The sequence below is a fragment of the Vigna angularis genome, chromosome 5 (genome assembly GCF_016808095.1).
Source record: "Vigna angularis cultivar LongXiaoDou No.4 chromosome 5, ASM1680809v1, whole genome shotgun sequence".
In the NCBI taxonomy this organism is placed as follows: Eukaryota; Viridiplantae; Streptophyta; class Magnoliopsida; order Fabales; family Fabaceae; genus Vigna; species Vigna angularis.
Genome location: NC_068974.1, coordinates 32293535 through 32311766, shown reverse-complemented (window position 1 = coordinate 32311766; position 18232 = coordinate 32293535). Strand labels below are relative to the sequence as shown.

At 31.4% G+C, this 18232-nt stretch overlaps 1 protein-coding gene and 1 pseudogene across 2 annotated transcripts; both read right to left on the bottom strand.

Annotated features, from left to right (window-relative positions):
* Positions 1 to 3577: 3577 nt before the first annotated feature.
* On the bottom strand, positions 3578 to 13122 carry LOC108339980 (histidine-containing phosphotransfer protein 2). 2 transcript variants are annotated; one of them, XM_052878605.1, is made up of 8 exons: positions 12776 to 13122; positions 12546 to 12679; positions 12348 to 12416; positions 11217 to 11288; positions 10317 to 10389; positions 8931 to 9038; positions 5477 to 5545; positions 3578 to 4004 (listed from the first exon to the last, which is right to left on the bottom strand). In XM_052878605.1, the coding sequence occupies exons 1-6, from the start codon at positions 12833 to 12835 to the stop codon at positions 9000 to 9002; spliced, it is 447 nt and encodes a 148-aa protein (XP_052734565.1). In that variant the 5' UTR covers positions 12836 to 13122; the 3' UTR covers positions 3578 to 4004; positions 5477 to 5545; positions 8931 to 8999. The 2 variants fall into 2 exon arrangements, with proteins under 2 accessions (XP_052734565.1, XP_052734566.1); XM_052878606.1 differs by having other exon boundaries at positions 3578 to 3999.
* Positions 13123 to 16344: 3222 nt separating this feature from the next.
* Positions 16345 to 17054, bottom strand: LOC128196730 (uncharacterized; annotated as a pseudogene).
* Between the last annotated feature and the right edge of the window lie 1178 nt (positions 17055 to 18232).

The following is an 18232-nucleotide window of genomic DNA, read 5'->3' as shown; positions in this document are numbered from 1 at the left end:
ATTACATGGTGGTGCCCTATTTTATTGGACGTAATTCCATGATCTTCAAGGAGAGGATACATGGTGGTGCCCTTATTGTGTGTGGGATGATTTACATGGGAGCTTAGTCTTGGGGGTTATCCTGAAACTCCAATGGTCTGTCATTCTCAATTAGAGAGGATTGATTCATGTGGTGAGGAGTAGCAGGAGGTCCTAGTCTTGGAGGCTTCCAGTATGCTCCAAGGTGAGTAATAACGGACTAACCTCGTGAGTGTGGTAGGGTGAAACCCATTGGCAATGGCTTTGCAAAGCAGTAGAGGCCACCACGAGTGCACGACCCACCATAGCTCGGCAATCATTCTAGTCCGGACGAGTCGGTTTATAAAGCAACAAGTCGGGGTATAAAGTAATAAGTCTAGTGATGTTAGTTTACTAGGTTTGGATGACTTTTGCATGTCGTGTGAAATTTTATAACATGTTTTTTATATCTAGCTCACCCTTGCTTGTTTGTATTTGCTTGCGTATGTTCTTTGGCGATGATCATCCACTTGGATGGGAGCAGATGGTGAGGAGGATACTTTGGGAGCAGCTCTTGATGAAGACGGCAGTGTTGCAGCTCAGAATAATTAGTCTTATTTCGTGAATTCTTGTGTGATTTAAGTTTTAAATTCTCTGTAATTCTCATGGAGAAATCCTAATACTCTAGTCGAGATTTCCGCACTATTCTAAGGATGACTGTAATCCTGAATTAACTCTTGACTGTTTTCCTATATTATGCATGATGACGTCTTTATTATATATGCATGACGTATATAATCGGGATGTTACAACTTCCCCAATCCAAAAACAATCTAAAATTACACAATCTAAAAACCTTTTTTTTATGAAAAGAATAACTTTCAAATTTTACAATCTTTTTTTACTTTGGCCAAAAGTAATATCCAAATTATACAACCCACAAGTTAAAAGAACTTTCATAAGTCAAAGAACTTTGATATTACACAATCTAAAAATTAAGAATTTTCACATTACAAAATTCAAAATTTATAAATGACTTCCAAATTATACAATTTTAAAAAGAAATAATACAAAATTTTCATAAAAACTTTTTTTTTATGTGAACCTTCTGGATTGTATAAACTAAAAATCAATTATTGATAATAAAGTGAAAATTTTAATTTTAAAAGTGCTAAAGGAAAATATGGAGAAGAAAAAAAATCCCCCAATAGTGAATTTTAGGTGATTTGTGACAAGTTGAACATATTTGTTAGAAATAATAAGGGGATCTCTTCCTACACCCCATATTTTTTAAAATTCTAATTATAACATGTGATTATAGTTTGAGATTGTGTAATCCGAAAATTTTAGATTCTGTAATTTATAATGTAAAACTATATCATGGAGTGTACAGTAATGTAAATTTGAAAGATAATTTAAAATATAAATTACATTCTGAATTGTATGATTCTAATACAAAATTATATTTTCGATTATATGTAAATTTGAAAGGATATTTGTAATACAAATTATACTTCAACTTGTATGATTTGTAGTTTAAAATTACATTCTAAATTGTAATGTAAAATTATATAATTTGTAATGCAAATTGGAATAATCAACTTGAAACGTCAATTACATTTTAAAAAGTACAATCCTTAAAACAAAATTATATTTTGAATTTACAATCTCTAATACAAATATGAATGGCCAAGTCAAAATACAAATTATATTTCAAATTTTAAATTATACAATTCGTAGAACGAAGTGAGAGAATTGTTACAAATTATATTTCAAATTTTAAATTATACAATTCGTAGAACGAAGTGAGAGAATTGTTTTTGTTGTAAACAATGCAGGGAGAGACTTAAAAAAAATGCAAAAGCAAAGGTGAATTTGTTTGTCTTCTTTAGCCAAACTTATGGGAAAATCAATTTTTGCCCCAAAATAAATAATTTTGTGATGAATTTTGATGAGCAGTGTCCATTGGGGACTTCAGGAAGAAGCTACTTTTTAAAGAATTTCTTCCAGGAGCAAATGTCATGCTTATGAAATATACTTGTAATAGTCTTTCCTCTAACCAACACAAATGCACTTGTAAGTTGTTTGTGGGAATTGAGAATTGGAGCGAATGGAGGTGCAGCAATACTGTGAAATAAGGAAGAAATATTGGGGCTTTTAATATATTTTACTCAGGGGTAGTTAGATCATTCTCATAGGGTTTTGGGGTGCATAAAAAAAAGGGTACAAAAAGAAACAATGGGGTGCAAGAAGAAATAATCTTACTCCCTCCCTACACTTCAATTTACAACACTTGACAAGTGCATTTGCGTTGGTTGGTTAGCAAGAAGGCTATTACATGTGCATTTCTTAGATTTCTTAGACATGGCATTTCCTCCTAATCTTGCAAGAAATTCTTCAGAGGAACTTCTTCTCGAAGTCCCTAATGAACATCGCGCATCAAAATTCATCACAAAACTCATCACTTTTGGACAAAAACTGGTTTCCCTATAAGTTTGGTTCAAGAAGGCAAACAAATTCACTTTTGTTTTTGCTCTTTTTAAAGTCTCTCGTTACATTGTTGACAAAAAAAGTAATTTTCCTACTATGTTCTATTTTTCCACTACAACTTCAATACTTAATGTAAATTTAAGTTACATTATAAATTGTATAATTCAAAATATAAATTTATATTACAAATTATATCATCCAAAATATGTAAATTGATCTCGGATTGACTGTTTCAATTTGTGTCATTGATTGTACGATACAAAATATAATCTTACATTACAAATTATATAATCCATAATGTAATTTCCATTTTAAATTGACTATTTAACTTTTTTTTATAGATTGTACAATTCAAAATGTAAAATATAATTTTACATCGTGGATTGTAATCCAAAATATAATGTGTTGCAGATTGTGAATTTACATTTTAGATTATTTTTCAAATTTATATTACAAATTGTACCCTTCTATAATGTAATTTACATTATGAATTATAAAATTCAAAATATTATGAATAGCACAATCCAAAATTATAATTACAACAATAATATAATTGGAATTTTAAAAAATATAAGAACACAGCAATAAATGCCATACAAACAATTGAGGCCGTAAAAGAAGGAATAAATATTTGGGTTTTCAATTTTTTAATCTAGGGTAATTAGGTCATTTTTATAAGGCTATGGGGTGCAGGCCAAATAATAAAAATAATTTCACAATTTTCTCGTACTAGCTCAGTTTTCCCAAATAAATTGAGTGCATAACTCGCAATTGGAACCTAAAGACAATAATTTGTTCAAGAAAACTAACACAAAGTAACCAGAAGGGAAGATAAAACAAAATTAAAGGTAAAGATTATGTCTGGAAGGAATAGTTTGGAGGCATTTGTGATTGAATATAAATTTTTCATTTCAAAATTTATATAATTATAGAACTTCAATAAAAATAAAAATAAGAGATGATAGAAAACTTATAAGATGACTTATCTTTATTTCCTAGTAGATAAAAAATTTAAAAACAAACCCCTCCTTCCGGACATATTCAAAGGTTCAGAAAATGTGTCCCTCAAATAAGAACACGAACAAGGAGCTTGAGTGCATCCATGCTTTATTATTAGAATTTAGAATTGGTTTTTCTAGAGTATAAACACCCTTACATAAATATAGTGATGAAAACGGCAGGCCTAGATTGGTGTCCAGCCGTATCATGTTAAACAGTTGAAAAGATGTCTACAAGGTAACAGCCATCGCCATTTCACACAATATTAGCATTCTCAAGTAGGCTAAAAATCAATAATACATTTACCAAGTCCTGCACTTTCCTCTTACTTTTTTTTTTGTTTGAAGAAGCACTTTTTTCTTCTAAAAAAGCTGGTTTGTAATATGGTGTGATGTGATCATACCTGAAAATCTCCAAGCAAGGGTGTTTGTGTGTGCATACAAATGCATGTGTACTTCTGTGCAGGAGACGAATTTTGAAACATGGATGGATACGAGTGATTCTTAGGTTAACCTACCCTACAAAACAAACACTTTTAATGATACTCACTAAAAAAATGAAACAGGGATATTAAATATAATAAATTCCATAGAAAACTAAAGACAGTAACTAATGCAAATAAATAAAGGCACTTAAAGCTTGTGTTTTTCTAACAAAATGAATTCGTAAGTGTGAGATCTAAAGTTAAATGATGGATAACGAGAAATGTATGCAAGGCAATAAATGGACTTCGTTGATGCAGATAAATGTACTAGCACACCCATTAAACTGAGAAATATAAATGTATGTAATTAAATTCCAAACAAACGCATTTCTTTGGGGTTTCATAATTCCGTGCTAGATGCCATCTTTGAACAGAATATTAACTAATTGTATATACGCAATCATTAATATAAACAAGTCAATTGAAGATTCAAATGTTGATCACTCGTCTGACACACTTACTAACTGATATTATATAATAAAAGCACATTTAATATCAGTTACTGTGAAGAATTACCATAAAAATGGTATGGCAAAATATTTTTAATTATTTTTTTTGGTTTTTAGTAAAATATTATCATGTTTATATTACGTTCATGCTTATGAGAGCATGCAATGGTTCATCACACACTTGAAATGGTACAGCACAGCATAAAAAAAATCTAGTTTGCCAGATGCTCTAAAGTCTGAATAAAAGAACTATAACTCACCCTATGCTGCAATAGTAGATATTTTAAGTTTTTAACATATTATACACTAAATAGCTATGCTTAAAATAGATGCAATAAATGTAAATAAAGAGAAAAGAAGTTAGATGTGCAAACAAAATAAACTGATACAGACAAAAAGGTGGAGGGAAGTATGTTACTAGACAAGGAACACTAGCTGGCTATAAATACCACAAACAGTGTTCAATGTTTCAAACTTAGCCTTCTCACTTTTTAAAGGTTATTTTTGAAAACTGTTAGAAATCATATTTCAGAAAGGAAAAAAAAGCAGATGCCTAAAAGTAGTTTTAACTTCAAAATGTATGATGGTATCAATACACCCCTCCCTGTAAGCAAGAGCCTTTTTGAGTTTGAACTTTGAAGAAAAGAAAATACATCCATGCTGAAATTGATATATCTATTGTGAAGAATGATAGTAAAAGATCAAAGTCTTACATTGGTTCTAAATCTTTAACAAAAACAAATTTTAAACCATTGCTCAACAGCTCATGATTTTAGGCCAACAGTTACTTTGACAATAATATTTCTTTGCTTTAGAAGATAAAAAAATAATTAAACAGAAAAAAGACAGATGGACAGTGAATGAAGTAAAAAATAATTATAGGCATTATGTTTTCTTGTTGTATACTCCAGTCAGTTTCACTTATTTCTGTCCTTTAAAACGTGCCAGTTCTCGTTGTAGACTAAATGTCTATGTCCAATTAAAGAAAGTGATAACAAAGAATATAGATATGCCCGGTTTACCAGTAGGCATAAACACAATAGATGGACAATTATACCTTGCACTCTTTTCCTCCATTTCACGAGCTAGGGAAACCAGCTTAAAGAAATCAACTCTCAGAATATCACTGTAGATAAAGAAATTGAAGCACAGGTCAGAAAGACAAAAATGATTATCAGCTCTTTTTTTAATCAAAAGGAAAATGTTATTGCATCATAATATAGGTTGCAATAATCCTACCCAGATTAGCACTACAACCTGTACTAATAATTTGCAACATTATAAATACAATTAATAGAAAAAAGAAATACAAAAGTGGGAGGACCAAACCAAAATCCACTAAGAGAATCTGAAATGTGAAATACCATATCTATCTCTACAAAATTCAAAGACAATACAAGGACAAAATCATGAAAGGCAAGAAAAGTAACCATGTGAACAGTTATTTGTAACATTGACACAGAAGTTCACCACAAGTAAATTTCAGTATTCGATGTTGAAGCAAGTTCTCCAAATAAAAATGTATAAGAAAAATTTTCATACGAACAGACATAATTTGAATTTCAAGATACTGAGGACAGGTTTGAGTCACTCCATATAGAAAGAACTGGTGATGCCACGCCACAAAAAGCAATTAAGTTAAAAAAACAGAATTTTAAAGATGGAAACACCAAGAGATCCTTTCTCTAATCAATTACTGAACAGAATTAAATCATTTAAGAAGGGTTTATCTACCTCATCAAACAATGAATACATGTATCCTAGCAGAAGTCCCTAGAGAATGGTCATACTCGTTTTTATTAAAAAAAAAGTTAAAATAAAGAAAAACATCCACCATAGAAAATCAAAATTAGAAGGGTTTGATTGGAAGAGATTGTTTTGCAATAGAGGCGCTAACTTTTCCCTTGCAGATTTAAATACCCCAAATCAGTAGAGACAAACAAAGGTTGTCCTGTTGCAGAGCTTAATTAGTACACATGTGGAAATGACAGATAATCATGTCTTTTAGCATTAAATCTTAAGAAATAATAACGTACTAATTACTAATTAGAATACCCTATCCTATCTCAGTACAGCTGTACTTTCAAGGAAATTACTGAGACCATTTTAATGCCATTAAGTTGAAGACTTTGTATATGTTGAAGACCTAACAATGATTCTACTTAAAAAACACGCACACAAATTCTAGCAATCAATAATTGGAAGAAGGCCGCTAACAATAACAAGTAGATTTTAGAAACTCATTTTCTCTTTATGATATTACATTAAAATTAAGAAAGAAAAGTCAGATTGACTTTCATACTAGTGTAGGGCACAATAATACCATAAAAGTATACTTTTGAACTTTTGGTTAGGATTATTCACCATTCTGCGTGGCTGGAGAAAATAGATCAGTATTCAAAATCATTTTCCTTAATAGATTATATGAAGTTTGAGATATTTTTGTCAAAATCGTTTTCCACATTAGCTATTATTTGAGACTTTCCTTTTCAAAACCATCTTCCTTATTGTCTTACGTTAAACTTTGACACTCTCCTTTACTAAGAATATTTCATTTTTGAAAAAATTGACAGTATGAATTTGTTTCTCAGTCTCTTTTGGATAAGTCATTTCGTCTTTCTTTTCTTTTAAAAAATGCCACTAAAGAAGGAAAAGCATAAATAGTTGCCACCCATCCCCGGACATGCACAAAATAATGAAAAAAAAAATCACTTAGATGTGCAAGGTCAGCTAAATATCAGACAAACAAAATCACAAAAAGTTATCTGTGACAACTTGGCTAATAAACTGCTCTTATGTCAAGGAGCAGCCTCCTGATGTATGGAGTAGAAGCGTGTAAATGATTCAATATCTCTGACAAACTTCATGATTTTCGAAAAGAACTAACTCCATGATGAAAACTCGAGCTTTCAGGTTTTGATGTAACTTGATTATAGGGTTATCTATAAGGAAAAAGTCTGCTACCCTAATGAAGATCTATCCATTCTTTAGGAATTAAAAAATAAAATCATTTAGTGTGCAAGTGCACACGTATTTCTCTATAGTTTATCAAACAAGAATTACAATATGGTCAAACTTAATGCGTGTATCTTATAGGGCTTGGTGGTATGTGTTATGGAGATCGGCTACCATTACCATAGCTTTGCCCCAACCTTACCCCCCCGGAACACACACACACTATAAATAAGCAACACAGGATTATGGTTCAGGTAAGCCTTGTGTACCTACAATTACTTTTCTACAGTACCACCCTAAGTTAAGTATTGAAATGTCTATGTAATTACCAGCTCCATTTTTCCTACTCGCTCCAGTCACTAAATCCTACAAAACACAGACACTAGGCACAATACAAACACTAACACGATTAATGCCTAAGATATAAGACACGGAGACTTTATGCGCAAATGTGTACAATGACAAATTATTGAAATAAAGTAGCATAAATATAACAAAAGATCTGAATTGATGATCAAAATCTCGATATTCAATTTTTTTTCTTATGATGAGGAGTAATAAAAATATTAAGAAATATTGTTCTACAACAAATGAACTTAGTCACTTCACCAAAAATCTTAAAATTATAAATTGGAATATCTTATAGAAAAGATATATTCACCCTCTACAAGTCAGGTTTCTATTTCTTTTACGTCGACAAGTCTCACAGGTAACAGATATTGTTTTTAAATTTTATATTATATTTTAAGTTGGTTTTCTGAAAGCTAAAATTTAATATTCTTTAATGATATTGGCTTGTGTCCATTCACATGGAGGTATAAGCACCATTGCCTGAACTGTACAGAGGTGGTGCCTAAAGTGTTTGGGCCAATACTTTACTTTTAATTAGAAACTTAATGAGAAATGTCGACAAGTGTTGTCGGAAATTTATTCAACAACATTGCAACACTTCAAGTAGGATCTAAGTCCATGGTTCATAGGCCAACTCAACAGCAGGGGTGGAGTACCATTACTATGTTGGATATAGGAAAATTTAGCCATTATAGAGAAACAATACCAGGTTATTCCTTCGGGCACCAAAAATATCAAATATTATAAATAAGGGCAATTACACATAGTACTCGGTGAATTCACACTACTAAAACTAGTTTATACAGCGGAATCTTTCTATCTAACATTAAAACAAAAGGGAATAAAGAATATGAAACAAAAAAACAGAAAAACAGAAAACTACTGAGGACATTTTCAACTAAAAGTAGTTCCAGATAGCAACCAAGGAATTATTATGCAATGCCAATAGTAAACTGTAATTAACAAAAGTTTAGAATAGGATAACTCTCAAAGGCCAAATAAAACCTTCAAAAGGAAATTTGAAATCATCCATAAATTGTATATCATATGTAGGTCACTCTGACTTAACCCATAAATAATAAAACCACATAATATGAAGCTGAAATGTACATGAACAAGTACATAGGTACACTGAAAACTGACTATCACATTACCCCGAACCAAAGTCTGTGTCCAAAGGCATATAAAATAGCAACTGAAATTACCAAGGCATGTCATCAGAAATTTCAACCAGATATGCTTCTGCTGTAGATATCAAAAGTGATCCATTCTTCTCACTGAGCATTCTCAAGGTTGAGAATAGACCTCTCCATCTGTAGCATTTAAGAGTTGTGGATAAAAAATAATAAGAACATAAGACTTCAATTTCCTAGTACCATCCTGATACACATCCACGTTAAGGAACACAACTCAGAAAATAGCATAGACAAATATTAATTCAAAAAGATGACTCTCCTATTAAAACTTGCACATATATTGCACCTGACCTTAAAAAGATAACATTAAATCAGTAGAGCATGTTTTTTGATCGATCTCCATCCTCCAATTCACATGAAAAATGCAAGCGATGAATTCATCGCAAGCAAAAAATCATAATATACCTGAATTTTGAGCATATTCACCTTGAAAGTTTTATGATATCACAAACTATAAGATTTGAATAGAATCACACAGAGATATCTTTTTCCCTTGTGTCCTTTTTATCCATTTCATTTCTTGATTGAAGATACGTTACTAACACAAATAGGTAATGAATAAGGAGAATGGGGTATCCTCCGTACATAGAGCTATGAAGAAATCACAATGAATGTTGTAAAAATATAGCAAAACAAAAGAGCTCTCAGTCCCACCATATGCACCAAAGAAAGGCTTTGGAACTATATCACAGAGCTTCGCTTATCCAGTAATTTCATTCCAAACAAGAGAAGAAAGAAAAGCACACAGCCCCTCCCTGACTAAAAAGAAAAAACCTCTAAATTTAAGAAAAGGGAAAAGCTCTAACGTACCAAAATGTGATCAATATAACAACTATTTCAAGTGACTCCCATTTTGGTTCTATTTTTAATCTTCTCAATTGAATCCTCGTATGTTTAATATTCTTTTATTTGAACATAAATGCTTTAAATTTGGTGTTTTAGAAATTTGAGCAAATAAAAATATGAAGAAATTCAGAAAGTTAAGTCAAGGCAGAAAACTGAAAAATATAATGTCTTTCCAAGTTAAGAGCACTTCTTTTTCAACAATTTTTATGAATAACCTTCCATTTTTTTCATGTAAAAACATACTCTAGATTGAGACATACAGCACATACAAAACATTGCACCAACTACAATTTACAAAACCCACCAGAAATTGGAAGTGTATAAAATAATAGTAATAAAGTCTTTCACATTTTTATTTAATAAAGACAAAAGAAAATCATAATCATCAACACCAAACTCAGAATGTCAAAAGGGTTTAGTTCATTAATTGCCACTGATTATTTAACAACACAGACAAAAGCCAGGTACAAAACAACAGTTGCTGACCGAGGAAAAAGAAACTGCATTCAATCCATCTCTGAAGCCAAAGCTAAAGTGATATTGATGTACCTTCACAAGGGTTTCAAATTTGTCCCTCAAACAAGAAAATCTGTGCTTGATCCAATATAAAGCCAGGGAGCAACTGAAACATCACAAGATAATGGTAAATCTTTAGAACAAAATCTAGGATGTTGAACAATAAGAGAAAGAACAAAATAATTTATTGCAACGAATCTATGATATAGTAGTTCTATATACACTAAAAATTATTCAATGATGCAATCTTCCACTCTCTAAGTGCCTGTCCGTAATAATTTGATATTCTACTAACATAATTTTAATTGTGTTGTATCCTAATTTCATAAGACTATTAACACTGTATTTTCCAAAAAATATAATAGTAAAATTTAGCAGACTAAAACCCTCACTGCATTCGAAAAATAGAATTTGCAGCTAATCAATGAACTGATGACCTCTCAACAACATATGCATTCAATTAACCTAAGACATCTTGATCTGTATAGTGTAAGCTTGATAAGATAGGATTATGGAAATAATTCACAAGGTACACTTTCTTTAATAAAGCACAAGATCCAGATACTTCCATTTACATTAATAAGATGACTTATTTCATCACAGGGCTTTTTTCAAGATGTCTAACCAATATCTCACAAAAAAAAATCCTTGCTCACCCCTAATCAAGCTAAGATAATATGTAATTATACAAAATGGAATGATATTGTGTAGGTACTAAAGCATCCAAGTAGATAAAATGACAATGAATTAGAGCATATTGAAAATAGATGCTACAGAAATGCAAATGACCCATTGTTTGGACATAGTTTGGTGGCAGTATAACATGCATCCAACAAAGCCAGACTGATCATCATTCATCAACTAGAACCTACAAGTTTGTCTAATGCCGATGTAAATATAAGCTACACGTTCACAAGGGAGGAGTTTCCTTACTAATCCTTGTCTTTTCTCTCAGATGCTTGAATAAGTTCAACACATGCATGTTTTACACGCTCTGCACCAATACTGCAATGACCAAGGGAAAACCGAAATTTATTACTGAAAATATCTAAAGTCTAAACAACAATAATAAGCCTTGTCCCTCTAGGCGAAATGAGTTACATGAATCAATATAACCATTAGACTATATTCAAAGTTAAAACTAAAAATAACTAAATAAGGCTCAGGCTGATACACTAGGCTGATTACCAATGATGAAACATAAAAAGCACGCGAAAAATTAAATTTGGTAATTTTTTTTAAAATACAGCAATCTTCAAATATGATCAATAACAGTTATGAAATATATGGTAGAGATCTGATTCCATACATTTAATTGGCACTTAAGAAACACCTTAACAAAAAATAGAACATAAGGCACCCGCCGCTGGTACACAAAATGACACATTTTACATCTTTTTTGAGCTCTTAAACAGTGAATGTCATGCAGAGACAAGAAAGTTGAGCTCGGAATATGTTTAGCATCAAACAGAAATCAAATAACTAATCAGATGCAAATTATATTAGAATAAAAAGTGAAATTTCCACTTTGTGCAGTAAATGACCAAAACAAAGTCCAAGCAGCAGCAACTAATTCTCTGCAAACATGTGACAAGGATATCCGGTAAAAGAGAGATGCTAACAAGACACTCATTATTATTGGTTGAAATTTATTGGAGTATACAAAATTGGTAAGTCACATTTGTTAAACCAATAATAAAGAAACAAACCATCAATTTCATAATTAAAGTATTATTATCTCCAGAATAGTTTTCAAAGTAAGAAAATATTATGAGCCATCCCTTAATCCTCAAGTAAAATCCTTCAAAACAGTGCTGAATGTTAGTGAAACATATGATTTCAGGACTACAGCAATGGATATTCACACTTTAGGAACAACTAGTATAATTTCTTTCTTTTGAAGACAATTCAAGAAAGTAACACTCAAGGAATCAAAATGACGGTTTATTTATGAATAATAAAGGATGCATTCAAAAAGAGTCCGTTAGCACTCCACTTCAGTGAAATAATAAAAAACACAGTCCAACTCCAAATTCAGTAAATTCACTTATTCAATATTATTACCTGCTCGATCTGGCATATAAATCCCGAGCAAGTTCACTAACTCTTTCAAAATCAACCTGCTGCTGTTCACTGCGCAAGAGGAAAAAATGAGTCACAGCTACACCGAGAAACGAAGCCAAGAATTATTAGAAACCTAAATTCGCGTAAAATGAGAAAAGAAACAAAAACGTAAACAGAGAATTAGGCGGTTATAGTTACAGCTGGATAGTGATAGCAGAAAATAGGCTTTTGGAGGAGAGAGTGTAAACGGTGACCGCTCGTAGGAGAGCGTCGCGGCGAAGAGGATGTAGCCTCGAAGTTTCAAGGTAAACGAATTGCTCGTTGACGAGTCCCTGCGAGAATCGGAACAACAACACACGATTAGTTACCGAAACGGTGAGAGAATGGTGAGAGAGAGAGAGAGAGAGAGAGAGAGAGAGAGTGCTTACATCGTCCCACATGGAGCGGATGAAGTTGTGAGTTTGGAAATTGAGAGCGTGAATGGACATGATTGAGAGCGGAGAGAAGAGTGAATGAAGAAATGAATGAGAGAGGGGTTTTGAGGAGTTGCATGGTGCTTCGGTTTGTCGGGATTTGGGGATTCTGCGTTCTTGTTTGGCTTTCGGGATTAGTCACATTTGTCGTTTCAACGTTACATGCATGCAACCGTGTTAGTGTCATCATGTACTACTTCACTCTTTAACTCCCGAGTTTGTTTTTCTCGGAATGATTTCTGTAACGCCATTTTCTTACCGGAAAAACAGCGTGGGAGATGAAAGAAGAGAGTGGGGGTTACTGATTTGGGAGAAGGAAAACGCTAGAAGCTCGTATTTTCAATTTTAAATAGTGGGGTCCACGTCTTCTTTTAAAATAAAAAATTATTACATATTAGAGTAACTGCTTTCATGGAAACATGTGCTATTTGTATGTGTATATATTGTTTATGCGTTAAATATGTTCTTTCTAATATCTAAACTTTGGAGTTTTCTTTGTTGAAAATTTCGTTAAAGTTTAGTATTCAAATTTAAAATGTAAATAGGTATAGTCTTAAAGTTAATTTTTTTTTATAAATTATATCGATTTAATTTTAAAAATTAAATTGTATCAAAGTTTTAGATAAAAACATTAAAATGATAATTTTTTTAAAATTATTAAAATAACAATTTTGAATTATGAAAATAGACAAATCTTGTCACTTTGGTATGATTTCATTGTAAAAAATGTCATTCATGTACTATGTTGAAGTTATATTACATGACTTTAGTTCAATGCGTTTTAAATTAAAGTTATATCAATTGAAGTTGTGTCAACTTAGTGATTCTATCAAAACTAAATTTAAACAATGTGAATTTAGCATGACTTCAATTTTAAAAGAATTGTAACATCCCTTTCCTTTTAAATAGTATAAATACTATATAGAAGTTATCACATAATTAATAAAATAAAATAGTTAACAAGCATAAAAATATAAAGTCGCATCATAGTTATATAAAACATAATTACAAATAAACTTTATATACAAGTTACTAAACCAAAACTACTTAAAAGTTGGTTCTTTAAAACAACCAAAAGAAAAATATATACAAATATATACTAAAGCCTCTATGTATGTCATTTCCACCTAAAGTTTGCTCCAAAACATATCATCTCACTCTGCTTACATCCACCATATGATCATCCCTATAGAATCAATCACACAATAACAACCAACAAAGAAACACACAAGAGGGGCAAGTTAATGATAAAAAGAATCAACATAGTATATTAAGATTGCATCATATATACATTTCACACAGAGTTAATCAAACGTTGTATATTAAGATTGCAACATAGTATATACATTTCATGCCTTTGACCTATACTTGACCATCCGGGAATAGTATGAATGTCGAACTATGGCGGGTAATGCACTTGTGGTGGCCTCTACTACTTTGTAGAGTCATTGCTAATGGGTTTAACCTTACCACACACACAAGGTTGGTTTATTCCGCGTCTTAGGCCATAATGGATCATCTAGACTAGGACCTCCTACTATTCAAAGCATATGCATCACTCCTCTCTAATTGAGAATGAATGATCATTAGCGTGTTAGAATAACCCCAAAGATTAAGCTTCCTACATTCATACCAACAACACTTTGATACCACCACTAAGAATTCTTCCTTAGAACTCTTAAAATCACAATTCCATACCATCATGTAGTTCAAATCATATCACTGAGTATACAATAAAACATCATACCATTTATATCCAAACATAGTAGAGAAAAGAAAACAAAACAACCTAGAATGCCTAAACCTACTCACCCAACACCAAAATCATGGCACCCAACGAGCACAAGCTTGTCCAACTAGCAGATCTCGTTCCCTAGCGAGAGCTCAAATAAAGAGTTTCTCTAGCCTAAAGAGCTAGCTCACCTAGCCTTTGAAACTCATTGCGAAAACATCCTAAATACTTGCCCAACCACTTTGTAGAATTCTGCAAAAAACCAATTATGTAGAATTTGCACCCTCTAAACCTCACATGTCCTACCTTATGCACTTCTACCAACTTTTACCACTTCTATTTGGTATTCTAAGCCTCAATTGACCTATCTAAGTGTATATGATCAAACTCAAATCGAGTTTAACTCATTTTATCATGAAATTCCAACTCAAGCCAACTAAAACACCACTATATAGACCATAAATCAATTCTACCAATTTTAACACATAACTTAGCAACTTAGGGATCTAAACAAGTGTAAAATGACCCAACAACAAACCCTATATATTCCAATTTGCCTCAGACATTCTATTTTAAAATCTCACTAGTCAAAACCCTTAAAATAAACTTAAAACCATCCAAAACACAATCTATTGACTACCAACCATTTTTATAACAAATTTCTACCAACTTAAGGTTCCAATAAGTTTCAATTGATCACCAAATACATCCTATAACTCAGTTTTTCTCTTTTAACCCTTAAATCAAAATCTCACCTATCAAAACCTCTTTTTAAACTAAAAACGACCAATAACTCATCCAAAATCCTTTCTTCTAAAACTACATCAATTTTATACCACTAAACTTCACAGAAAGAGTTTTAGAGAGATGACAAATGTTTTAGATAATGAGACCAATTTATGAAATTTTTTTTATATTATAAAATTATTTTAACATTAAAATACTTAATCTCATTATTTTAAAACACCTATCAACTCTGATCCTCTATTTTTTAGTTTTTACAATAACTATTTAATTTAAAAATAATTAAATTTAAATTAGTTATTATTAAAAGAATAAAAGTAGAAATGTAATTATTTTGTTTAAAATAATATTGCTTAACGAATAAAATTAGAAAGAAAATATGTAAAAAATGAATAAATTTTCTTTATAAGTATATATTGTCTTCACTTTTTATCTCTGAGACATGTTTTGATTTGCGTGAGTATTTTTAAATAGTAGGCATTTATAAATATAATATTTTAAATTATAGTATGTACGGTTGGTCTTGTTTAACGTGTATTATTTTAAATTATTAAAATATTTTTATTTATTATGTAATTTAAAAAATCACTATCATTTAATTATTAATTTGATCATTATTTTTAATTATTAATTATTAAGTCCACGTGTAATGTCATCTTTCTAGTTACTTTTTTTGCACATTAGATATCTCTCCTTCCTTCTGACCATGTTTTTGAGCTTCAGTACCTTGCACCAAATTCTTCCATTCCCGCCAGATAAAAAAGATCAGATTCATCTTTCCATGTTCCAACTTCTGTGCTTCCATCGCATTCTATAGATGATCGGGATTCCATCTTTTTCTTTTCCTCAAACATGCTTACTGTGCTTTTCCCTTCTAAATTTTCCATAATTTTTGGGGATGTTTACCAATACTTCACTAGGCGTGTTGCTTCCCACTAATAGAAATAGTTTTTTATTAATTTATCTATTTCCATCAACAACAATTTTCTCTATGTTTCTTCTCTCTAAGCACTTCAAATGATTCTTTCTTAGCTAACTGAACTGGTATCTAACTAAAACAAGTTTGCTTCTACAACATAAATTCAATTCAAGCTCGAAAAATAGCACATAAAAATTAAATTAAAAAAATAAATAAAGCAAGAAATATAACCTTGTAAACGGTAATGTTACCAACGTAGCAGCCTCAAACACAATGACCAAATCCGCAACTCGGTTGAAGTAAATCCCTTCACAGATCTTTTGCAAATTCTCTAACACGGGCTCAAACACCAAAACCTGAAACCCCATGGCAGAGGCGACGAAGGTGGTCATACCCACGTTGGCACCAACATCGACGACCAACCCATCCTTGCCCTTGCTCTTGGTCTTATCGAGCAGATCCTAAATGGTGACGGAGATGTCGGGCTTGCGAAAGGGCTTCCCTTTGAGCATCCTTACGATGTTCTTGTGAGGCTTGTCGGGGAGGGTTCCGAAATCGGAGAGGGAGAAGAGGAAAGGGCGCAAGCCCTCGACGGTGTTGGCGAAGACAGGATGAGCTTGAGGAGAGGTAGAGCAGTCGAAGGGGAGACTGCTTTCAAGGAGAGGAACCAGAATTAGGCGGCCTTCGTGGGTGTTTTTGGGCTTGCGATTTTGGGTCTTGCTTTGGATCTGCCGATGAATCCACCGGCTCCAGTGAAATCATGAATCAGAATAGAAGAACCCTAATCTGATTTAGAGAAGAAAAGATACGTGGCAGACACCTAACATAGAAGTTGACATTGCTGACCTCACACGTGGACTCGCCGTTTGTCACATCAAACAAAAGTTAACGCCGTTCAATTTTAAGGACTAATTGTAATAGTTTCAAAACTAAGAGGACTAAAAGAAATAAAAGTTTCAAATAGGGACTAAACCCAAAATCGTGTGATACTTAAAGGACGAAAAACATATTTAACCCTTGATTTTTTTTTTTATAACTACTGAATTACTAGTGTTAAATTTAATATTATATGTCAATTTGTAATTTTTTAAAATTTTTTAACTTTTTTTTCTTGATAATTTTATTTTTGCTGTGTTTTACGTGTTACTCGAAAATTGTGAAATATGTTTAGTCTTTATATTTTTTTATTCAATTTAATCTCACTATTTTTAAAATAAAACAAGGTTGTTTTTCTTTAAATTGAGATAATTATTTTATAAATTTTGTTAACATTTTTATTAAAATTAACATAAATATATTTGTAGTCTTCAAAAACGAGGCACAAGTAATTTTAGTTCTCCAATTATATATATATATATATATATATATATATATATATATATATATATATATATATATATATATATATATATAATATTTTTACCCCTTTAGATTACATGGCATTGTGGCAAAAACATCACCCCACCTAACTTTTCTAACATTATTCTAAAACTCCAAAATCTGAATTAAAGGTGTGATAATGTAACACCAACAAATATTTTATTTATAAAAATGTTAGAACTTTAAATATAATTTATCTTTAAACATATTATTTATAAGATGATATATGTGTTCACTTATACATTATTATTTCATTTTTAGTACGAGAATTGGACATTTTGAGTGTAATAAATGGATTGATAGATAATAAATGATCTCATACACCAAACAAATATTATTACAACATATTTTAATATCATCTTAAAAAAATAGACTTTGAAGTTAATTTAACAACAAAATCAATGAAATTTTTAGTCACTTGTAACTTTAATCATATTTGTAGTTTATATAAAATTTCCAGTTTACTCACTCATTTTCAGTTGATAAAATACATATAAGTATTTTAACGGTATTTGATAGCAAGTAGAGCTGTCAAAATGGGTCATCCGACTCGGTCCACCTTGATCACTTAATGAGTCAATCCAACCCGGCTCATTTATTAGCGAGCCAAAAAATTCGAACCCGCCTCGATCCACCA